At 49.5% G+C, this 24,496-nt stretch overlaps 1 protein-coding gene across 2 annotated transcripts; it reads right to left on the bottom strand.

Moving 5' to 3' along the window:
- Positions 1-2,207: 2,207 nt before the first annotated feature.
- On the bottom strand, positions 2,208-20,542 carry NCF4 (neutrophil cytosolic factor 4). Of its 2 annotated transcripts, XM_073325348.1 has the most exons (11): positions 20,327-20,542; positions 17,026-17,110; positions 15,516-15,669; positions 15,124-15,194; positions 14,410-14,537; positions 13,365-13,422; positions 9,801-9,899; positions 7,662-7,792; positions 7,486-7,551; positions 4,436-4,695; positions 2,208-2,405 (listed from the first exon to the last, which is right to left on the bottom strand). In XM_073325348.1, the coding sequence occupies exons 1-10, from the start codon at positions 20,356-20,358 to the stop codon at positions 4,461-4,463; spliced, it is 1,059 nt and encodes a 352-aa protein (XP_073181449.1). In that variant the 5' UTR covers positions 20,359-20,542; the 3' UTR covers positions 2,208-2,405; positions 4,436-4,460. The 2 variants fall into 2 exon arrangements, with proteins under 2 accessions (XP_073181449.1, XP_073181440.1); XM_073325339.1 differs by lacking the exon at positions 2,208-2,405 and having other exon boundaries at positions 3,514-4,695.
- Between the last annotated feature and the right edge of the window lie 3,954 nt (positions 20,543-24,496).

Below are 24,496 nucleotides of genomic sequence, written 5' to 3'. Positions count from 1 at the left end.
GCAGAGAAAGGTGTAATGCAATCCAATGACAGAAAGTTGAAGCTAGACAAATTCAAACTCGAAATAAGGCGTACCTTAAATAAGGCGTTTTTGTCAACGAGGGTAATTAAGCACTGAAACAATTTACTGAGGGTCATGGTAGATTCTCCATCATTGACAATTTTTCAGTCAGGATTGGATGTTTTCCCAAAAATCTATTCTAGGAACTATTTTGGGGGAGTTCTCTGGCCTGTGCTATATAGGAGGTCAGATTAGATGATCACAATGGTCCCTTCTGGCCTTGGAATCTATGAATGTATGATTGCTAAAATACTACGATTTGCTGGCTTTCCAGTGCATTGGCTGTTTGTGGAAGATGGTAACATCAAGCTGGTGCTTTGGTGAAGATCTGAGCAGTTTCTTGTAAGGTATGAACTGTGCCAAACAAAAAGAAGCCAGTTCTTTCCAGTTCCTCTATTGCAAGGAAAAAATATTTGCTCAGAGCTGTAATCAATGATCACACCTGGTAAAAGTCAGCTCTCAATCCATTGGTCAGCTCCATTACTGATTGATTTAGATGTGTCACCTACCAGGTGGGATGTTGGAGTCTCACTTGTTTGGGGCATCAAGTGACAAGGCTGATGAGGTGAGGAAAGGGCAGTTTGGGAGTATGTTTCTGTTTTTTCCACTATGATAATCAAACACTGCCAGGCCTGCATTGTGCACTGCAATTCTTCTTTTGAATATTTTAATTTCTGATAAACTCATTAGTTTTAAACATGTGAAAAGTGAATTCATTGCTCTTGAAAGCAAGGGACTGACAGCACTGCCTCAGGCCGACCAAAGTGGAGATAGGTGCCATCCAAGCATTCCCAGCCCAACTCATTCCTCACTTTCTAATCCAGTCCCAGGCCTTGAATGAATAGAGAAGGCCACATGTGCCAGTCTGTGCTGTGGTTTTGTTATGTGTCTATGTAGGCATTAGAATGAGACCACAAAAACACCATGTATTAACTCAGCCCATGTACCCAGATGCCTGGATGTGTATCAATTTGTTGCGCCCCCGAGCTGCCCTGTTTTCTTTATCCCAGATAATCTCTGTGAGCCTGATCATAGTGCCCAATGAAGTCAATGGGAGTCTTTCCACTGAGTTCCATGTGTTTTGCATGAGGCCCAATTAGTGATGCAAATAGATCTCTTCAGGAGCACAGAAACATGTCATCTTGGCACAGCAACAAACCAGTGCCAGGCCAATGGGCCCAAATCGTTCATTCTTTGAAACCCCCAAGAGCCCTAGCACTAACTTTGGGTGGTTGCACCTCCCCACCTTGCTCCTCAGAGCTGTTCACATTGTCATTGTTACTTGTATTGCAGTAGCACCTAAAGGGCGCCCCACTGGCCTCGGCGCTGTACATACACATACAGTGCCTTGCTACTTGGCTGGAGATGGCGCGCTGCATGCTGAGACCTGTGCACTCCGTACTGAAGCAGAAGAAAGCCCAGTAGGAGATCTCTGTGACCTGCGTCTTGGTCCCCCCCTTTTTAGTCAGTGAGTAATTATTTTTACCCCACACCGTGTACCCTGGAACCTCAGAACCTGTAATGGTTAATTATTGAGGGTGGGAGATAATCCTCCCATAGTTACCACTGATTACATTTTAACCTCTTCTACTTTCAAACCCCTGGCATTCCTCTGCAGTCAGCTCATTCTGACCTAATCCCAAGGACAGATAGTGGGGAAACAGCCCTAATTCATACCCAGAATCAGTTCACATCTGCGGGCAAAATAATCAATTGGGGGTGGAGCTGGGGCAGCTGGGGAAAGAGAGAGTCCCTCTCTTTTGTGATGTTCCCCTCTGGTGTTATCTGGACCGGTGATCTGCTAGGTCACCCCAATCCTTGGCTCTGGGAGCCAGCTTTACCCTGCTCTGCTGTGAGAACCCCCACTCCTGGGCTGTTCACGCACAGCCTCTGGCATGTAAGGTGCTCCTTGGATTGTGCAACCGAATGACACTAGCCAATATCTCTGGTCCCAGACACAACCTTAGGAACCTCCGTCTTGTAGTGTCCAGTTATGCCCGCTGGACGCTGCAAGCTTATATGAGATTGTCAATTTAACGAAGAAATTGATAAGTACCAGGCTTGTCATCCCAAGGGGAGTCTCTTATGCTTCAAACCAAACGCACTGCTTCAGGTAAAATAAACAAACAGATTTATTAACTACAAGGATAGATTTTAAGTGATTATAAGTCAAAACACAATAAATCGGATTTGGTCAAATGAAATAAAAGCAAAACGCATTTTAAGCTGATCTTAACACTTTCAATGCCCTTACAAACTTAGATGCTTCTCACCACAGGCTGGCTGGTTGACCTTCGTCCAGGCTCTTTCTTTTGAGCAGCACTTCAGTCGCTTGGTGGTCATGTCTGTAGATGGAGGTGGAAGAGAGAGGAAGAGCATGGCAAACGTCTCTTCTTTTTATCATGTTCTTTCTTCCCTCTTGGCTTTGCCCCCCTGCCCCCCCCCACCCTTCAGAGTCAGGTGAGCATTACCTCATTGCAATCCCAAACTGACCAAAGGAAGGGGGGTGACTCACTCAAGAGTCCAATAGATCCTTTGTTGTTGCCTAGGCCAGTGTCCTTTGTTCCTGTGAGGCTGGGCTGGGTTTGTCCCATTCAGCCCTGATAAGGTGTGAACTGCCCCTCTGCTCTTGGAGAGTTTTTGCCTTGGCTTGCTTTAAGCCATGAGGACACAGTTACAGCCTCATAACTATATACATGAAATTACAACCTATCACATTACTATAACATTACCATAACAACGATTACTATAACATTACTATAACAACAATGCTCAGTACACCATGAGCCTTCCAAAGACACCCGACATGACAAACTTTGCATTAGATACCACACAATCATATTATAAGGATGAACATGGGGGTGTAAGGTGTTCCCATGAGGTACAGAACGTCACACTCTTCCCTTGCAAACTGTGGCAAGTAGATGATCTGTGTAGGGCCAGCAGGAAGGAACAAACACTAGAAGCCCTTGGGTTCCCTGAGGAGCCATGTCAGACAGGACAGTCATGAGCAGATCCTAAACCACCAGTGCACCCCCAGCCAGTGGACAGTGTTACTGTGTGATGCCCCCTCGCCAGCCACGGTTCATCTCCTCCCTTCTGAGGGATTCATTCCCATTTGGAAAAAAGAAAAGGAGTACTTGTGGCACCTTAGATACTAACCAATTTATTTGAGCGTAAGCTTTCGTGAGCTAAAGCTCACTTCATCGGATGCATATCGTGGAAAATACAGATGTTTTTATACACACAGACCATGAAAAAATGGGTGTTTATCACTACAAAAGGTTTTCTCTATTACCAGAAGGAGAGTGGGGTGGGGGGAGAGAAAACCTTTTGTAGTGATAAACACCCATTTTTTCATGGTCTGTGTGTATAAAAACATCTTCTGTATTTTCCACAGTATGCATCCGATGAAGTGAGCTCTAGCTCACGAAAGCTTACACTCAAATAAATTGGTTAGTCTCTAAGGTGCACAAGTACTCCTTTTCTTTTTGCGAATACAGACTAACACGGCTGTTACTCTGATTCCCATTTGGATTTACTATCTGTGAAGTGAACCTAGACATCAGAGAACAGGGGAAGGGATAGCTCAGTGGTTTGAGCACTGGCCTGCTAAACCCAGGATTGTGAGTTCAATCCTTGAGGGGGCCATTTAGGGATATGGGGCAAAAACTGGGGATTGGTCCTGCTTTGAGCAGGGGGTTGGACTAGATGACCTCCTGAGGTCCCTTCCAACCCTGATATTCTATGATTCTATGAACACGGACCCTGAGATGCTGGCATCTTCATGCCCACAGAGAGACGTTGCTATGGGAGATTGGGCTTAGACAAGCAGGAACAGCTTGTCATAAAAGCCCCTGAAATTATCCTCCTCACTGTAGGGTGACCCAGCAGCATGGCAAATCCCAGGGGCCATTTGGGGTCCCCCAGCATCCTTCCCATTCCCTTTTGTGGTGTTCTGTCATCACTCAGTGCTAAAGGCACTAGACAGAGCTCTGCTTTATTCCGTGACCAGTTCCAGTCGGCCCCAGATTTCAAGCTGGGGCGCTCAGCCCTTAAAGGCATAATCCACAATAGCACATCTTCTCTTCCCAGCCAAAACAACACTTCAAACCCAACACGGACACACAATTACAATTATTTACAGCCAGCTTACTAACTACATTTACTAACAATGTCCACTTAGTCTTTGAGGTGCCTGGGCTTGCAGGGCTCCCCTGACACCTCAGCACTTCTGCTCTCAGGCGCCAGTAGGTCCACTTGTTCTGATTGTTCCATGTCCCGGGGCACCAGTATCTAACCTGCTGTGATTGTTGCCTGTCTCAAGCCTAGTTAAAAGAAGCAGTCGGTACAGTGAATGGAGGGGTGCAGCCACCTGTTGAAACAGCTCCCTGTGGCAGTCACCGTCCTTTCATTTCTAGTGCCTGACTAGTGTCTCCTCCTGGGCTGGTGTTGTAGACACTGAGGTCATCTTGGTGGGTGATGTGCAACTTCCAAGGGAAAAAATGCTTCTTAGAGGGTCGTCTCCTGCTCTGAGACACCATGAGTTCGACATCCTGGTCAGAGACCAGACGGATCAGGTCACCCTCAGAGTCCCGGTAATTCAGAACAATGTCATCACGGTCAAACTCTCTCCTAGGAGAGGAAAAATGGATTAAACCCTAGGGTTCAAACAATGCCAGGAAGATACTGCATGTTAGTGTACAAAAGACAGCAGCCCTCTAAGCAGAACTCTAAAGAATGGCAGCACACCCAGCTTTTTGAAGATATTTAACCCTTCCCAAGCCAATGAATGGGAGGTGTCAGATCAGCTGTGCCCATACCGTGCTGTGTATTAACACTATACAGATATGAAGCTGAGGCCGGGGTCTCTTTGCCCTTCACTCGAACACTGGCCTCTGTGAGTACATCTGCACTAGGCCAATACTTATTGAAAATGGTTGCCAGCATGCATCTCACTGAGGCAGGGGCAGGCAAACTTTTTGGCCCAAGGACCACATCTGGGTATGGAAATTGTATGGCGGGCCATGAATGCTCACAAAATTAGGGGTTGGGGTGTGGGAGTGGGTGAGGTCTCCGGCTGGGGGTGCGGGTTCTGGGGTGGGGGATGAGGGGTTGGGAGTGCAGTAGGGTGCTCTGGGCTGGGACTGAGGGGTTCAGAGGGCAGGAGGGTGATCAGGGCAGGGGCAGGGGGTTGGGGCACAGGAGGGGATTAGGGATGCAGCGTCTGGGTGGCACTTACCTCAAGCAGCTCCCAGAAGCAGCGGCATGTCCTCCCTCCGGCTCCTATGCACAGGCGTGGCCAGGTGACTCTGCACTCTGCCCCATCCGCAGGTGCTGCCCCTGCCCCTGGAGCTCCCATTGGCCACAATTGCCAGCCAATGGGAGCTGAGGGGGCAGTGTGCGGTGCCCCCTGGTTGCCCCTACGCATAGGAGGTGGAGAGGGGACATGCCACTGCTTCTGGAAGCTGCATGGAGCCCTGGCATGCACGGAGCGGAACAAGCCCCCAACCCCACTCCCCCACTGGTGCAGGGCAAGCCCTGGACCCTGCTCCCCGGCTGGAGCTCTGAAATGTCTGAAGGGCCGAATGAGGCCTCTGGGCCGTAATTTACCCCCCGCCCCACCCCCTGCACTAGGGACACACTATAGAGTTTGGCTGCTAGTAGACAACCAGTGTTTCAAACACCATTACAGAAACCCAGCTAGACTGCCAGGGATAGGTGAATTTGCAACTGGAGCAGTTAGGAGGCAGGAGTAGTATTGCCTAGTGAGTATATCTGTAATTCCACTGTCATTCAAAATGAAGTTATAATGCTTCTTCTACTATCCCTTTCAGAGGTTGGGCAAACATAGGGGATGCTACTCCACCAACTCCCAGATGAGTGGCCCAACAAAAAACTGCTCTACAATAAGTAAAATAGTTTATTGGTTTAATATTTGTTTGCAGTGTTGTTGTAGCCACGTTCCTCCCAAGATATGAGAGAGACGAGGTGGGTGAGGTAATATCTTATTTTGGAACAACTTCTGTTGGTGAGAGAGATGAGCTTTCAAGCCACGCAGAGTTCTTTCTTGGGTCTCTTGGTCTACTGGTTTAATAGTGTATTAAACCTATATAAAATTGGTAAATTCATAAAAAACCCCTTTCCCCCTTGTTTGTTTCCTTTATAAGAGTGGAAGGAAACTGGCCCCCATGTTTGATTTTTAATACTCCAAGTTTTAAAACTATAGTGAAATTCTATTGCCTATTGCCATGTGTCCAGCTTGTTATTTGTGGGATTGTCAGTCACAACAAGCCAGGTGATAGATGGCTCAGTGGCTTGCAGGCCTGCTAAAACCAGGTTGGAGAGAACAAGGCGAGCCAAGACCAAAGGGAGGTGTTAACAGAGTGCAGAGAGGTCACTGATCAGTAGTGTTGCCAAGTCTCTCAATTTTATTGCAAGTTTTTCTTAAACCCCAGCTCCTGGAGTCATTTGATTACATGGGTATCTCAGACCTCATGCTTGAGAAAATAATTTGAAAATGTGACCCTTTTCAAATGCCAAAAAGGTAAATTAAAAAAAAAAACCCTCCAACATTTATAATTAAAGTCTCAGGAGTCTCAAGCCAATCTCATGATCTTGAGGGCCTGGACTCATTATTTCTATAAGCTTAGGGCTGGCAAGCTTAGGGCTGAGTAGAGAAAAGCATTGGTGGGCTGAGATGGGAGAACCAGCCATGTCTATGTGACTGCAATGCCTGTGAGTTCCAGCCACCCTGGACTTGCAACAGTGGGCAAGGATGTTGGGGTAGACTCTGTGTTTGTTCAGTACTTAGCCCAATGGGGTCCTGGTCTATAACTAGGGTTCTAGGCACTACGGCAATACCACTCATAAATAACAGGGTGGGCAGAGACATTATCAAGACTTGCTCAGAGGAGGTGCACACTCAATGATGCTGGCATCACTTGTAAAAATAAAGAGCATTTTTGTGTGTGGACACAACATAGTATGTGCCGTGCAGATGTCTCCACGGGTGGTGGCAATACCTTTTCTCTCCTGTGTAGATGACTGTCTAGGGTGGCTGGACACTGGTCCCGCACATCCCAAGGGTGTCAGACAAGAGGCCTGAGCCTGGGAGTGTATCCTAGAGTCCAACAGCTAGAAGCAATGACTAGACTCTGCCCAGGCCCACTTGGCTTGGAAGCACATGGGACCCAGTCATTGGGTCCATTCACAACAGACTAGGGACCACACAGGCTGGTCCTGGGCCAGGTTGTGACAACTGCCAACTCTCCAGGTTAATAGGGAGGAGTATGTCAGGCCCAGAACACTGGGGTGGCTGGACAGACCCTAACACAGCCAGGAGCGGGAGGAACTCAGGAAATATGCCTGGGAGTGACTCTCTGCATGCAGTAGCGCCTGCACCTCCATCTGCCTGTGCTGTACCTCATTAATGCCATGAGGTGCTTGAACAATGGGGTGCTGCTCAGGTCCTCTTCCACTGATATGTCCCTAGAAGAGGGAAAAGATATCGTCATCTCACATGATCAGAGCAGTTCCCTGACGGGGCTGCAGGAGCGCGGGCATCTCTCCAGCATCACCTGAAAGCATCGCCTCCTTACCTGATGCTGCTGACAGTGTCATCCTGGTAATAGCAGCGCAGCCAATTGATAGTGCCCTCCTCCGGGGGTAAGTCTTGAATGATCTTCACAAAAGCACATGGGAAGATTCCAGTGGCCTCGTGGACGGTTCCCTGGGACAAGTGGAAAGAAGAGAATGACAAAGAGGGCACTATTTTGGCTACATGTGGTCTGCTGTGGAAATGTGAGTCATTTCCATGGAGATGACTGCCAGAACTCCCCAGATATGGTCATGTAAGAACAGCCATACTGGGTAATACTAATGGCCCATCTAGCCCAGTATCCTGTCTCTGACAGTGTCCAGTGACAGATGCTTCAGAGGGCATGAAGAGAACAGGGTAATTATTGAGAGAGCCATCCTCTGTCATCCACTGTCAGCTTATGGCAGTCAGAGGTTTAGGGACACTCAGAGCAGGGGATTGCATCCCTGACCATCTTGGCTAATAGCCCTTGACGGTTCCTATCCTCCATGAACTTACCTAGTTCTTTTCTGAACCTAGTTCTACTTTTGGCCTTCACCACATGCCCTCGCAGTGAGTTCCACAGGTTGACTGTGCATTGTGTGAAGAAGTACTTCCTTTTGTTTGTTTTAAACCTGCTGCCTATTCATTTCATTGGATGACCCCCAATTCTTTCATTCTGTGAAGGGGTAACTAACACTTTCCTCTGTACTTTCTCCATACCTTTCATGATTTTATAGGCCTCAGCCATACCACGCCTTAGACATCTCTTTAGTCTAATCTCTCTTCATTTCTGTTGCCCTTCTCTGTACCTTTTCCAATTCTGATACATCTTTTTTTGAGATGGGTTGACCAGAACTGCCTAGAATATTCCAGGTGTGGGCGTACCATGGATTTATACAGTGTCATTGTGATATTTTCTGTCTTATTATCTATCTCTTTCCTAACGGTTCCTAACATTCTGTAGCTTTTTTTGACTGCTGTTGCACACTGAGCAGATGTTTTCAAAGAACTATAAATAATAACTCTATTTCTTGAGTGGTAACAGCTAATTTAGACCTTATCATTTTTGCATGTATAGTTGGGATTATAGTTTCCAATGTGCCTTGCTTTGCATTTATCAACACTGAATTTCATCTACTAACTTGTCACCCAGTCACCAAGTTTTGTGAAATCCTTTTGTAACTTCACAGTCAGCTTTGGACTTCAGTATCTTGAGTAGTTTTGTATCATCTGCAAACTTTGCCACCTCACTGTTTTACCCACTTTTCCAAATCATTTATGAATATGTTGAACAGCACTGGTTCCAGTAGAGATCCTTGGGGGACCCAGATATTTACCTCTCTTCACTGGGACAGCTGACCATTTATTCCTATCCTTTGTTTCCTATCTTTTTACCAGTTATTGATCCATGAGAGGACTTTCCCTCATTATCCTATGGCTGTTTAATTTGCTTAAGAGCCTTTGATATAGTACCTTGTCCAAGGCTTTCTGAAAGTCCAAGTACACTATATCAACATAATGAGATGACTGTAGTGGAAGTGACCTGATGTCGTACCTGTAACAGGAATATTGGATTGGGTGGTTGGCTACAGAAGGACTGGAGCAGTGTATGATATACAGACATCAGATACTTCCCCATGAAGGCTGTCCTCTTATAGAAAGCAGAGATACCATATCAGCAGACATCCAGCATGCTCCTGCAGCCCATTCTCGTTACCTCCTCATAGTGCCCAAGTCCCCCCAAAACAGGGCGGTGCAGGTGGGGCTGGAGGGCAGTGTGTCACAAGTAATGCAAACACAAGCAATCACATCTGAACAGGAGTTTCCTTCTCTTTTCTGTGGCCTGTGTGTGTTCTACTCACTCTACATACCCTAGAGCGCACTACAGGCAAAGAGAGTACAAGTAAAACACAAGCACCAAAGGAGAGGAAACCTAAAATCCAAACAGAGCCTAGAAAGGAAGGACCCTGGAATATGGAGATAGAGGCTTAGTCCCAGATCCTCAGAATTATTTAGACTGCTAATTTCCATTGAAATCATTGGAAGTCAGGCATCTAAAAACCTTTGAGGATCTGGGCCTTAGTCTCTCATGGACTAATGTCAGCTGTACACTGACAGCTCAGAAACTCTAGCATAGCCCCAGTAACCTCAGTCTTACCTCTAGCCAATCTTTGTTGATCCTGCTGAGTAGATAGATCAAGTCTCCCTTCTTGAAATTCAACTCCAGTGTACTGGTTCCAAGAAAGTCAAACAGTGCCTGGGGGGAAATAATCACCATTTCAATGATAAATTCAGAGTTACAGAACTCTGCTTTCCTGCTTTCCCTGTCTGGCATACTCACAGGAAAAGGTTATTTCCCTGTAACTCACATTCTTGGGAGCATATTGCCTAATAGATCCCTGCTATTGAGATGCACACTGCGAGCTGGAGCGATCAGGAAAGCAAGGAGAGTTGGAGCAACATGCACTTCCCATCACAGATCCAAATGTTTGTACAAGGTCATATAGAGAACTGGAGCCTCAAGCCCCTCAGATCTTTTCTGCTATTCAGAATAACAAATAAAGACTGAGATCTCAGAAGATGGTGGTTCTCATAATGGAGGACGGACACCCCATCCCCTCTCACTAGTGACTAATATAAATAGCTCTTTAAACAGGCTTTCATAAACCACATAAACTATAGTAACTATTAATTAAAAAAAGGGTACAGCTGCAATGGAGAATGATTGATCCAAGAGCTGCTGTCTTCAGCTGTTGAAAAGGATCTCAAAGCAACTGAGCCCATAGTTTCTAATAGCCTTACACTGAACATTCAGATCTGCCAGAGGGCAAAACCATGGCCCAAACAATTTCTGCTTTTGAGACCATTCCAAGCTGCTAGTGCCCAGGAAATGTGCATGGAAATGTGCATCCCCAGAGCAGGGCAGTTCAAAGGCAAAGTCTCGCTGGAATCCCTCTGTTCCAGAACACATTCTGGGTAAACCTTTCCATGGCATTTCCCCTTGGCTGCAGCCCCCTTTCCTTTGTGTTGTCCCCTTACTAAAACTCAGTGGGGGTGTTTGGTTGGCTAGCTCCCAGTACCAAAAGAAAGGGTAAGGGTCCATGGGAAATCAGAACCCTGAGACTGACAGTCCCCAGGAACAATGGGAAGAGGTCAGCTCCAGGTCAGCCTGATTGACAGGGCGGGCAGGCTAATCAGGGAGTCAGGAAGCCAAGAGGCCCTGCAGGCCAGACTTGGAGGGGGATCCGGGCAGGGGCGAGGCTGGGAAGGGTCCTGCCACCTAGAGCCTGAGAGCTTGTGGCCACCGCCAGAGCAAGTGTCCAACCCACAGCATCCCTGCTGCACAGCCAGGGCCTGAGAAGGAGGCCTGGGACGTGTGAGGAACAGACTGTGAACTTCCCTTACATTCTAGAGACGCTGGTTGTGACGTTCCCGTGCCACAGAGCGGGGTGACACGTTTTCCTTTAACCTTTCCCATTTCTTCTTTTTTTTTTTTTTAATTGATTGCTGCTTATAAATTGTATTTGCTTTGAACTGTATGTAATGATCAGTGGATCAGGGAAGCATCTAGTGCAGAGAGAGCACCCCAGAGTTGGGACACCCTAGCCCCTGCCCTACGTGACCATGACAAGGTTGGGGGTCGAGCCCCCCAGGAATCCTCAGCCCAGCCTTGTCGGGGTTACAAGAACTTTGCCACTCAGGAGAGTGGAAGGGGAGCCTTTCAGGTCAGGCAGGCCTCTGGGTAAAGGAAGTGAGAGCGAGGACTCAGATCCTTTCACTAGCCCATTTCACTAGAGTAGTATATAAGCCAGGAAAGTTCTGCACAATAGCAGGACCATTCCCCCATTTACATAATATGCAGGGCCTCTTGACTGGGGGCGTCTCCCTGTGCTGGGCCCGCTGCCCAGGCTCCCCCCTCACTCTCTCCAGCTGCTCAGTGTATTGGCTCTGGACTGATCCAGCTCCAGCTGCAACTCCAGCTCCACTCTGCCTCCAGCTCCCTGGGCTGCTTCTCTGGCCCCTCTGGCCCTGGTTGCTGCAGCTCTGCTCCCAGCACAGGTCTGCTCTGTGGCCTCTTCTGTGACTCTGCTCCCAGCACTGACCTGCTTCCTGCGCTGCTTCTCTGGCCCCTCTGGCTGGCACAGCTCTGCTCCCCAACTCAGCTCGGGGCCCCTGCTTTCTCCTTAGCTCGGCCCCACTCTGTCTGATCCAGGCAATTCCAGCTCACACAGAGGACGGGACCCCCCTGGTCTCCTGACTCCCTGATTAGCCTGCCCGCCCTGTCAATCAGGCTGACCTGCAGCATTGGCCTCTCCCCGTTGTTCCTGGGGACTGTCAGTCTCAGGGTCCTGATTTCCCATTGACCCTTCCCCTTTGTACTGGGAGGTAGCCAACCCAAACACCCCCACTGAGTTTTAGTTAGGGGCAAGAGTCCCCTTACGTTTGCCTTAGAGAAGCAAGAACATACCAGCATATTCTACTCTGGGGCCCCAAAAAAGGAGCTTAGTGTGTCTCTTAAGAAGGGCCTCCCACACCGGCTTCACAGTGCAAGTGTCTTGTGTCTTGACAGAGGGAAATAACCACTCCAACTCAGGAAAACTCTGAGCCAACTCTGCGTGCTCAAACAGGAAAGAGGCTTGCAGCCGCATGCCCTGAAAAGCCCCCACTTCCTGTTAGTGACAGAAAGGAATGCAGTCAGCCTTACAAATACCCAAGGGGAGCTGGGGCTGAGGAAGGAGTGTCAACTCGTCTTTCCCAAAGCCAGGAAAGATTATTTTTAAAGCAGCTGGAAACATCCAAATCGCCATCAAATGGCAGATTCAAAATCTTGTATCAAACAAGTTTTCTATCCACTTAAAGGAGAAGGGGGTGGGGTCAGGAACTTGCCCTCTCCTTTGTTCTTCTCCTTCTTTTCCCTTTGCTCTTCCTATTTTCCATGTATCTTCCTGGATTTTGAGTGTATCTTTCCCAATGCCCAACTTTTCCCTTGGACTATTAGTTCTGTAAGTGTTCCCCCTTTTACAAGTTTTCAGTTTATTGAAACGTTCTCTTTTTTCTGATTCAGCCTTGTCCCATCTACTTTTACCTTCTGTGTTTTATCTCTCTCTCTCCTTTCCCCCACTCTTTCACGTTCTCTCCCCACCCCTTTCCATTTGTAAGAGTTTCCCCTTCCCAGCTTAGGTCTTGAGGCTGGAACAGGAGTGTTGGTTTTCCCTGCTCTTCCAATCCTGGTGACGAGAATGCTGCAGGCCCTGATTCAAAGCATTTAAGCACGTGCTTATCTTACAGCAAGCAATGGGACTTAAGTACATACTTCCAGCTAAGCATGTGCTTAAGTCCTTTGCTGAATCGGAGCCTGAGACTGAGGCTATGGGTGACACCCCCTAAATGCAGAAAAGTTGGCACTGAGTTCTCTATGTTCTGTCATTTCTGAGATTCAGCTCATATTGATCCTCCAATAAGACCCTCCTGTTATTCAGCAGAGGGGGGGATTCAGTCTATATATATCTTCAGTCCTCTGCTTCACCGCACACTAGTCTCTCCTACCCTTCCCATCTCCTGCACTGAAGTGAGAGGAATTTCCTATCTATGCTTATTCCATTTTCCCTCCTCCCCCAACACATGAACCTCTCCCAAGAATGGCACAGATGTAATAAGACAGATCCGTGAGTGGAAAAGCAGTTTTGTTTACAACCTGCTACATGCTGCACAGGGTACCCACCTCAGCCCGCGGAGCTGCCATGCGGTCAAAACCGGGCGCCTGGGGCACAATGCTTTTGCTGCAGAGGAAGGAGACAACGGGAAGGTAAACACCCCTTTCTAGCGGTAAGAAAAGCAGCTGAATAGCACAGTCTTTGCTTCCTCACCATCTAGGAGGCAGGTGATCCAAGTCACAAGTCACTTTACAAAGCGCCAGAGTATCTGGGCACAACATGCGACTCGAGCAAATAGACACGGACACGACTACATTAACCTCAGTGTTCTCAGCTCTCGTGTGTCGCAGCAGCAAACCCTGCCTGGCAAAGCCCTCTGCTGAGCACAGAGGGGAATTCCAACAGTGTACTCAGAATCTTAGACCTCCCTTACCCACCCCGCTCTGGAGGAATCCCTCTCTCCCGCTGCGCTGAGCAGGGAAGTGAGACTTGCCCTGGGGGGCTAGTTAGTTCCCTTGGAAAAATCTCAGCCTTAAGGATTGTGTTAATTCAATCCAGGCCTTCACACACACATGCTGCTGGGTTGGGAGGGGAATTCATTCTCCTTTGCTCTACACAGCACAGCTCTCCTGTGGGATCCCAGTGCTGCTCTGGAGGATAGGCCCCTGCTCAGGTGAGGCATGGGGACCAGTTGAGTCTCCACATTCATTTAAGATCTGATCCAACTGCTGTTGAGATCAATGGCAAAACTCCCATTGACTTCAGCAGTGCAGGATCAAGTCCCCAGTCCTGGCCTGCCCACACCACACACAGCTCCCTACAGAGATCACTGGAACAGAGTCACTAGCGCAATGAGTGGGGCACCATTTTAAAACAGTGCCAATGGCCTTTCAGCATTTCCCTGGCCTTAGACAGAATGCAGCCTGAATACTGGAGGGTTAGCTACTGAGTGTGGGAACAGTCCAGTTTACATGGCACAGACAAGCAGTAGAGTAGGATCTGACTGACTTATTTGGGGGACACATTGGGACTCCCCAATTTCCCTCTCCTCAAGGGGCGCTGGACACCCTCCCTTCGAGCAGGCACCCAGGCGGAAACACATCCGAGGCTTACACTCGGCGAGTGCGTGGGCGAAGCCGCCGCAGCCCCTGTGGCACCTGCTCGCAGTCAAACTCCGACTGGTAGAAAAACAGTCGTAGGTGTTCATCCATCAGCACCCAGCTGGGCAGGCAGAGCAGCTTCTGTGTCAGGGGAGACAAGGGAGCAGAATAACACCAGTGAGAGAGATCCGCTTTGTATGTTACCTGGGTAATGGAAACACCTCTCCAACCTACAGACACACAAAGGAGGTGCATCACTGTCAGAAATCCCCCTGCTAAGTGGGACAGGGTTGAGCAGCTGCTGGTTTTGCCTCTATTCACTGCTGGCCTTGGCCAATGTGTTGCCGGTATGCCTGATCTACTCCAGGGACGTTCACCCTCTTCCTGTCATCCTCCCACCCCAGAATCACAGCAATCCCTGTGGGGAGAGGGCAGAGCTGGGCAGTGGCAGGCTCCCATCACTGCCTATCAGCCCATCCGCTGCTGCAGGCCCCAGTCAGCCACTCATTTAATACAGGGCCCATAATCAACCTGCACACGAAGGAGTTCTCTCCCCAGTGTTATGGTGACTCGGGGAAGTAGGGTGTCTCAGGGTGAGCACCATAAAGAGAGCCAGGTACCCCCTGCTGGGATGGACATAGCTATCCAAGATGATTTCAAATGGGACCTATCCAAAACATTGACTCTGTATACCCACAACAAACTCTACTCTAACTTCAAGCTTTACCTTCATGTAAATATTGAGGATAGGGATCCGGCTCTCTGCAATCTCCTTTTTCGCGCCAACATAAACCTTTCCTGGAAAGCACAAAACCAACAAACCATAAGAGTTACCAAAAAGAAAATGGGAAGGAAGCAATATGACAGTAGCATCTGGGACAAGAAATACAGGCAAAAGAATTTCCAGCTTTCCACATCAGTGACCCCTGCTGGAGGAAATCCCCCAGCCACTACTACACCTGCACTGATCTCTACAACCACCATTGCTGGGAACTGGTTCTCACAGCCAGGACTCCGGCACCCTTCCCTGCAATGAGCTCCACTAGGAGAAGCTAAGATTGGAATAACTACCAAGGATGTCTGCAAGCAGGCACAGGGCTGCATTCGACAACAGCCTACCTGGCAACACGGGGAGGGTGAAGGCAAAGGTGTTGCTTTTGTTCTCTGCCCCATATCTCTCCTCTAGCTTGTTATGCAGGGCGTAGAACTGGCGGTAGCGGCGGAAGATCAAGTATCTGCCACCTCCTTTTGTCTTCACCTCAATGACAAACACCTGAAGGGGAAGAGGGAGTGAGGGCCACATGCATACCTAATAAGATCTACAGAGCGCAAGTGAGGCACAGAGCGGATGGATATAGCCAGCCGTCCACTGTCTGGGCTGTTTTTTCAGGAGGCTGGAGTAGAAGGTAAGCTTTCTGTTAAGAATCTGGCATTTTGGGTGCTATAAAATAATAACTACGCCAGGCTGATTTTGCCTGTGTCCCCAAGTTTCCTATGGATCAAGTCACTGTGATTGTTTACTACCACACCATCAAGCGCACAGCAAACCTGGGAGGATCTGAGGCATTAGATAATGCTAACAATAATACTTTACTCTCATATAACACCTTCCATCAGAGGGCAGAACACCACTTTATGATTGCCATTTGACAGATGGGGAAGTTAATGCCCCCAAGAGATTAAAGATAATATTTTAAAGCTTGGGTTCCTTGGACATCTTAAATCCACATTTAGGCCCCTAATTTAAGGTCCTGGTTTTCAGAGGTGTTGAGCACTCATAACTCTCGCTGATTTCAAGCACACAAGTTTGAACATTCTGGCCTAGGAGTCTTGTCCATGGTCATGCAGCAAGTCAGTGGCAGAGTCAGAAACAGTGCCCAGATTTCCTGACTCTGGGTCCCCTGCTCTAACCACCAGACAGTACTCCCGTTGATTTCCCAAACAGATTGGTCTGCTGTGATTAATGGACGGCCTGATTCCCAAGCATTGAACCCTGTGCCACTTGGTACCCAGACACTCCAAGGAGACTTAAGCAGATAGTAGCCAAGACTTATTGCAGCCGAGTCTAAACCCTGCAGACCCTCAGTGGGAGATCAGTGGTCAATGCCTCTGGCAAGAGGAGTCTACCCAGCAGAGGGCACACTGAGCAGACCTCATCCAGAGCTCACTCTTTGCACATCTCACGCCCCTCTTTCCTCCTTCCCTCCCGTTCTCCTCCCTGGTGTTCCAGTGATTCACTGTCCTGATCTCCCATCCTCTTCTGTGGAGGAGGGAGCTTCCTAATTTGCACGTGCCAAGATGGGCTATTCCTTGTCAGACTGTCTATCCCCCTATCCCCATTGAATCTCCTATACAAGGCTATGGAAAGACTTAGGAAACAGGCAGGGCCAAAGAGCCCATCACTGTCAGGCCACACCCACAGCTACTTGGATTGTCAGGGTGCACCTGTGACAGACACCGCCCCATTCCAGAGGGAGGCAAGCCCCACCCAACAACACGGAGACCGGAAGGCTGTATACACAGCAGGCCATGCCTAGCGGCATCAGGCCAGACACGTTGCATCCTATTTCCCTGGCCCAATGCTGAGCCAGTCACACCTGTGAGCACATGGAGAGAGTCTCTCTCTTACATAGTAACTGGTGAAGCCTCTCTTCTCTTGGGCATCTGCAATGTTAGCGGAGACAGGCACTTCATTTGGAAGCTGGTCAAAGTCACTGGAAGGCAAGAGAAGAAAGAGCTGGGTTACTACAGCTGGTGTTGGCCTTTGGCACAAGCAAACTAATGGCTCCATGTAAGCTCTGCAACTCTTGGGCTGGTCCTATCCCCTGCTGTCAAGGTTCCTTCCCCACTCTGAACTCTAGGGTACAGATGTGGGGACCCGCATGAAAGACCCCCCCCCAAGCTTATTTCTACCAGTTTAGGTTAAAACTTCCCCAAGGCACAAAGTCTTTGCCCTTGGATTAGGTAAAACGCTGCCACCACCAAGTATTTTAGACAAAGAACACGGAAAGGACCACTTGGAGTCCTATTCCCCCAAAATATTCCCCCAAGCCCTACACCCCCTTTCCTGGGGAAGGCTTGATAATAATATCCTCACCAACTTGTACAAGTGAACACAGACCCAAACCCTTGGATATTAAGAACAATGAGAAATCAATCAGGTTTTAAAAGAAGAATTTTATTTAAAGAAAAGGTAAAAGAATCACCTCTGTAAAATCAGGATGGTAAATACTTTACAGGGTAATCAGATTCAAAACATAGAGAATCCCTCTAGGCAAAACCTTAAGTTACAAAAAGACACAAAAAGAGGAATATACATTCCCTCCAGCACAGCGAATTTTACAAGCCGTTAAACAAAGAAAACCTAACGTATTTTCTAGCTAGATTACTTATTAACTTTACAGGAGTTGGAGAACTTTCATCCTTGATCTGTTCCTGGCAAAGGTATCACACAGACAGACAAAAACCCTTTGTCCCCCCTCCAGATTTGAAAGTATCTTGTCCTCTCATTGGTCATTTTGGGTCAGGTGCCAGCGAGGTTACCTTAGCTTCTTAACCCTTTACAGGTGAAAGGGTTTTGCCTCTGGCCAGGAGGGATTTTATAGCACTGTATACAAAGGTGGTTACCCTTCCCTTTATATTTATAACACCCTCACAGGCAGTAGAGCCAGGGGGGGAAGGCAACATCTTGCTGCCAGGCACCAGACAGCAACAGAAGCAAGAAGAAGGCAATTCATGCCCCGATTTCTCTCTTTCTGGAAGCCTGGGGTCCCACAAACTGCAAGGATGACTGTATAGTCCTCCGATGTCTGATTTTCAGGAGCATTGAATACATACAACTCCAACTGAAATCAGTGAGAGCTGTGGGTATGCAGTGAGTCTGAAAATCTGCCCCCATGCTCTAAGGTCCAGCCACACCAGCAGGGCTACCCACCGAAGGGTCTGGGTTAGCGCGCTTTTGCTGGCAGACAACGGGGCACGTTCTTGACCATCCTACAGTATATAGAAAACTTGGTGTAAGGGCACTGTTGGCCCCTTTCTGAAATGTAATGGGGGTTTTGGTTGGCCCTCTCCCAGGACCAAAAGAAAGGGGAACGGCTGAAGAGGAATCAAGATCCTGAGACTGACAGCCCTCAGGGCCAATGGGGAGAGGACAATGCTCCAGGTCAGCCTGATGGATGAGGCAGGCAGGGCAATGAGAGAATCAGGAGCATGGGGTCCCGTCCTTCTCAGTGTGAGCTGGGGCTGCCTGTCCAGAAGGGCAGAGCTAAGGAGAGAGCAGCAGCCAGAGCCAGAGAGGGGCTAGAGGAGGAGCCTGGGGAGCTGAGCTGGAGGCACAGCAGCAGCCGTGCTGGAGCTGGAGTTGGAGTAGACCAGACCAGAGCTGTGTGCTGTGAGCAGCTGGGGAGAGCGAGGGGGGACCCTGGGCAGCGGACCCAGCACAGGGAGACGCCCCCAGCCAAGAGGCCCTGCAGGCTAGACTTGGAGGGGGATCATAACCCCAACGGGGCAGAGGCGACACTGGGAAGGGTCCTGCTGCCTAGAGCCTGATGACGTGTGGCCACGGCCAGAGCAAGTGTCTGACCCGCAGCATCTCTGCAGCACAGCCGGGGCCTGAGAAGGAGGCCTGGGACGTGTGAGGAACAGACTGTGAACTGCCCTGACATTCCAGAGACGCTGGTTGTGGCGTCCCCATGCCACAGAGCGGGGTGACACGTTTTCCTTTTACCTTTCCCATTTCTTACTTATTTTTTAAAAATTGATTGTTTAATAAATTGTGTTTGCTTTGAACTGTATGCAATGGTCAGTGGGTCAGGGAAGCGTCCAGAGTGGAAAGAGCACCCCAGAGTGGGGACACCTTAGCCCCTGCCCTAAGTGACCACAACAAGGTTAGGGGTCGAGCCCCCCAGGAATCCTGGGCCCAGCCTTGTTGGGGTTATGAGGACTCTGCCACACAGGAGAGTGGAAGGGGAGCCCTCGAGGTCAGGCAGGTCTCTGGGTAAAGGGAGTGGGGACTCAGATCCTTCTGCTACTTAAGTCCACTGGAATACTGTATAAGCCAGGAAAGTTCCTCACAATAGCGGGACCATTCCCCCGCTTACATTAGGATAATAATTGTAGACCAGTCTGCCTTGGCCTAAGGTGAGCATGGGCACCTATCTCACTTTTGTCTGTATACACAATAAAGAGTAATGGGCTCACAGGTCTGACCAGACCATTTTCACCTTCTTTTAAGGCCCTTCTCTGCCCAACCCCCTTGATAAAAACAGAGAGGTGCACATTCATTTGCCTCAGTCACATGCCACCGTGTGAGAGCTCTCTCTGTGTTAATCCTGAAGTAAAAGTACTGGAGAAGAAAGTGGAGGAGCAGTGGGAATGGGGAAAAGGTGGTTTCCAGTTCTAGCAATGGAATTTTTTCCCACTCAGCAAAGAGTATGGAAGGGGGATCAATTCTCCCTTCTCCCATCAGACCCCAGAACAAGGGGCCTCTGACGGTGGAGAGTCCACACAGAAGGGCATTGTAGTGTCGCAAGGTGCCCACAATCTCTTGCTCTGCCGGAGTTAGTCAACACAACTCCAAACTCGGGAGGCGCCACCACTTGCTGTTAGAGCGGCCACGGGATGTGCCCGTGGGTCACAGCCAGCCTTTGCTGCGGAGCCCCAGCTGCAGTTTAAAGTTACCCTCCCCTGGTGGAACTACAGGAAGGACAAAGAGGCAAATACCTGCTGCCCTCCCTGGATGGGGAGCCTTCCATGGGGCCCCTGATAGCACTAGGGGGGGCTATTCCTATTTAAAAACTGAGGGCTCCCACACACACAAAGGAAGCCCAATGTTTTGGTGGCTGCAGCCACACCTAGGCAGTGTCTCTTCACAGACAAAGCAAAAGGGAAGGAGCAGAGTGGTATCGCAGTGTTTCTGTGGAACTCACCTCTTGTCTCGCAGCTGACGGGGAAGAGACATCCTTTCAGCTTCTTGGTGTCCAGGTGAGCCCCAGAAAGGACCAGCCCTTCCTTTCTTCTAGTGGACTGGGAGCAAACAGGACCCCACCCCTCTAGCTCTGTTAGTCTGGATGTACTGGGAACCCTCTGCAAGGCCTCAGGAATCTTACTCTGAATACATCAGTGTTAGCCTGTCGTTTCCCGCTCCCACCAGATTGAGGAAGTGCTACCGAAAGAGAGCCCATAAGCCAGGCAGCTTTGTGACTGCAGCATGTGTGGCGAAACTTCCCCCATGTTAGGGAAGTGAAAGGCAGACTGTCAAAAGGGACCGATGAGCCTGACTCATTACTGCCAGTCACCACACAGAAACTGTGGCTCCTGTGCAAAGGGACTGTCACAAGCTACCAGGCTGGTAGCATTTTACACTCTCTTTGCACTGGTGTCCTGCAGAGTGCAGAGCAGTGGAGAATCAGGCCCAATAAAAATGCCAGGGCAAGGCTGACTGGCATTGTGCAGAAATCTGGATCTCAGGGACTGGCAAAAAGTAGTCCATCTCCCCACACCCCACTTGCCTCTCTGGATAATGACACGTGCCACCCAGAGAACAGAGTTGGGCCTCGGTTTTGTGAGGCTGTATGTGAAATAACCCATGAGGGGCCTGTCCACCTCCCTTCCCTCTGATGTCCAAACTCCCACACATCCCTGTATCCACAGCCCCCCCTCCTCCCTGCCAGTGACCCCCTCAGGCTGTAGCAAATCCTTCACCTCTGAATGAAGCTCTGTGGCTCCTTGGGGACTCTCCCTTATATGGCCAGGAGATGGAGCCAAAGTGCAGCTTTCCAAGCAGGGGTAGGAAGAGCTGTTATGAAACTCACCTGCTGCCACTGCCCTTGGGTGCCAGATTCAAAGGGGATCACGGCCAGGAACCAGCCAGGATGATGGGTTGGTGGGAGTGAGAAGTAGGACCCCAGAAAGGGCAGGGATTAATGCAGCTGCATAGGCCTAAAGCAGCAATTGCTGCTGAGATTCCTAGCCACAAGGACTCCTGTCACCCAAAGAGGACCCTGCCTGCCCTACCACTGTGCACATGAGGTAGTGACACGTCACCTGCAGCAGGTGGGTTGGCAAAGCCTTAATGAGGAAAAGAGAAGGAAGAAAGTGTCATTTGCTAATGCTCCAGCAGTGTTGCAGCATATCCTGGCCCTTCTCTGATCAAATAACTTCCTCACACAGCCTCTCTGCCTCCCCATGCGCCTTCCTTTGTTTCAGTCCTTGCCTCTCCTCTCCTTCCAAATTCAGTACAAATTTGGCTCCTTTTAATCCTCGTAGGGCCAACTGACAGAAAGTTTGTGGCTTGCACGGACCCAGCCAGCATGCTCCAGAGTGGAAACCTGCTTACAACTGTTACAGTCAAGCTTGAATCTGCCTTGTAAAGAGAACTCTGTCCCTCCCCTGGATGCAGTTCCCAGAGATGAATGGGAAGCATCATTACAAGGAGTCTGAGCTGGACTGTGTTGTATTTTAGCTAGAAGAACCTGATGGCTGCTCATCTCTGGGGATTGCAAAGAGAGACCCCCAGGTTCTTTGCTGGATTGTCCCTGCAATCCCCTCCCCTGTGCAGCTTGCATGAGCAGAGAGTACAATAGCTACAGGGAAGAGGTGTTGCACATAAGTATCCCTCTGGACCTTCATGCTCTGCCATTTGCTCTGTTTTCTCTGCAAGCCCTGCTGCATGTGCAGTGCTCATGTAACCTGAGGAGGCAGACACAGCATTCCCTTCCCTTTCCCTGGGGTGCCTGTTAATGGAGCTTCCTAACTGCCATCCTCTTGCTTCCTCCTGATGCCCAGAGGGAAATGAGGCCAGATCACCTTGAACAGAAGCCTTAGTCACAAGATCCAACCTGTGTTGGCTCAGGAAAAATTAAAGGGGAACCTAAGTTGGCAGTACATTGGGAAAGGAGACCCCAGGGCTGAGTGCAAAGGATTGGAAGTGACACCAGTAGAGGGCATTCTCCCTTGGATAGGGATGAGTGGGTTGGCGGGGTATTTTTGAGATCATTGGGTGCATGAACCATGTTCGACAAAAAACACACAAGTTACATCTCATCCTCTCAAATGGCATGTAAGATAGACCAGAGATGCTACCCCAGGGGAACAAAGGAGCCTAAAGAGGGCATGATGTGGTACACATGGCTTACTCAGTTTTCTCCTGTGCAATAGGATGTTGCCTTCCGAGAAGAGGGATTACCGCATATAATCCCCTCCAGCCACAGTGAAAAAAAAAGAAAAGCAAGTCAAGACTGCTCACAGCTAGGGTGACCAGATGTCCCGATATTTAATCCTTTGTCCCGCGTCCTGATCAATGTACGATGGGGACGCCATTTGTCCTGATATTCAGGTAAGGAGGCAAGTGGGAGGGATGCACTGACCCCATGGTTCTCCGGGGCTGGAGCACCCATGGGGAAAAATTGCAGCCAAGCTCCCCCACCCTCGCCTCCTTCTCCACCCCAGTGTGCCGTGTCCCTGCTCCTCCCCCCCTCCAGCACTTCCTGCCGCCTAACAGCTGTTTGGAGGTGCTTAGCGCTTTCCAGGAGGGAGGGGGAAGGAGCGGGTACACGGCGCGCTCAGGGGAGGAGGCAGAGAAGAGGCAGGGCAGGGGCGGGGACTTGGGGGAAGGGGGTGGAATGGGGGCAGTGCGATGGTGGTGCAGAGGCGGGAAGAGGTGGGGGGTGGGCGAGCACCCACCCAGCAGAGGGGAAGTCGGCGCCATAGGGGTGAGTGGCAGGTGGGCGAAGAGGTGAGTGGCAGGTGTGCGGGCGGGGAGGCAAGCGGTGGGTGGGGGACTGAGGAGGGACGCAGTAAGCCAGGAGCAGGCAGGGGGATGAGGAAGGGCGCAGTGGAAGGGCTGAGTGGGGAGGGGGCGGGACCTGGGGAAGAGTGGGGGCGGAGCCTGGGAGGAGCAGCGGTGGGCTGTGGGCGGGGCTGATGGCACCCCAGTGTGTCCCGATATTTAGTGTGGTGATCTGGTCACCCTACTCATGGCTACTGTAATCTGCACTTTTACTATGCTGTACGTGGCACTGCAGCCAATATCAGTGCTAGCCTGGGGTTGTTGGTAGACTCTGGGTACTTACAGGATGTATTGGTGGTTAATATAATCTAAGGTTCCCTTGCCATAATGACATCATACTGACCATACATATGACAAGGAACCAGTATTCATTGGGATATATGCCACTTGATGTTCAGGTATATTCAGTGGTGAGCTGGAGCCGGTTCATACTGGTTCGCGCGAACCGGTTGCTAAATTTTGAAGCCGGTTTAGAACCGGTTGTTAAAGGGGTGGGCAAACTCCAGCCGTGGCCTGTGGGACCGTCCTGTCTGGCCCACCTGAGCTCTCGGCTGGGTAGGCTCCCCTGAGAATCCCTTTTTAATTTTTACTCACCCGGCGATGCTCTGGCTCTTCAGCAGCACTTCAGCGGCAGGCCCTTCACTCGCTCCAGGTCTTCAGCGGTGGGTCCTTCAGTGCCACCGAAGACCTGGAGCGACTGAAGGACTCGCCGCCGAAGTGCCACCGAAGACCCCGAGCAAGTGAAGGAACCGGTTCTTCAGCTTTTGGCAGCTCATCACTGGGTATATTGAACTGAATGTGGGAGCACTGTTTTCTTTACAAATTGGTCTCTGAGTGGATTGAATTTCTTTTCTGAATATGTTCCCTGTTCATTTTGCTCTGTTGCTGAATGTATTGACTCTTTATTTGATGACTGAGTATAACCATACACTGCTTTTCCAACAACATGTGCAGAGAGAAGCCAGCATTCCAGCACTCCCCAGCATGCACGGCCAAAATAACATTGTACCTACGACACTATTAGACATAATACATTGTGCTGTCAGGATACGTGCATAGATGAATAATTTCTTATCAGCCATGTCTGATTTGCCTCAGTTACTTTGTTTTTCCCCCTCTCTCCTGAGATTTGGAACTACATTCCCGTTAGCCATTCATCTACTGTCTAGCTACTGATAGCCCCAGCTCCCCAAGCCACTGTGCTACGTAATATAAAGATCTTTCACATCCAGCTAGGTTTAGAAGATCTTTATAATTATTGTTTTATTGGATCACTGAATTATAACTCTGTGCATGTGCTGGACAAAAA

This window comes from Lepidochelys kempii, chromosome 1 (assembly GCF_965140265.1).
Source record: "Lepidochelys kempii isolate rLepKem1 chromosome 1, rLepKem1.hap2, whole genome shotgun sequence".
NCBI lineage: Eukaryota > Metazoa > Chordata > Testudines > Cheloniidae > Lepidochelys > Lepidochelys kempii.
The sequence above is the reverse complement of the archived record's forward strand: the minus strand, read 5'-3'. Positions and strand labels throughout refer to the sequence as shown.

Bases quoted from the DNA above. Each gene is read 5' to 3' on its own strand.
- NCF4 (XM_073325348.1), bottom strand. From the start codon at position 20,358: ATGTCTCTTCCCCGTCAGCTGCGAGACAAGAG. The intron at 13,423-14,409 runs GTAAGCCTCGGA...CTTCCTCTGCAG, and splicing joins CGCCCACGCACTCGCCGAGT to CAAAAGCATTGTGCCCCAGG. The intron at 7,552-7,661 runs GTAAGGAGGCGA...TCCCTCTTCTAG, and splicing joins GACACTGTCAGCAGCATCAG to GGACATATCAGTGGAAGAGG.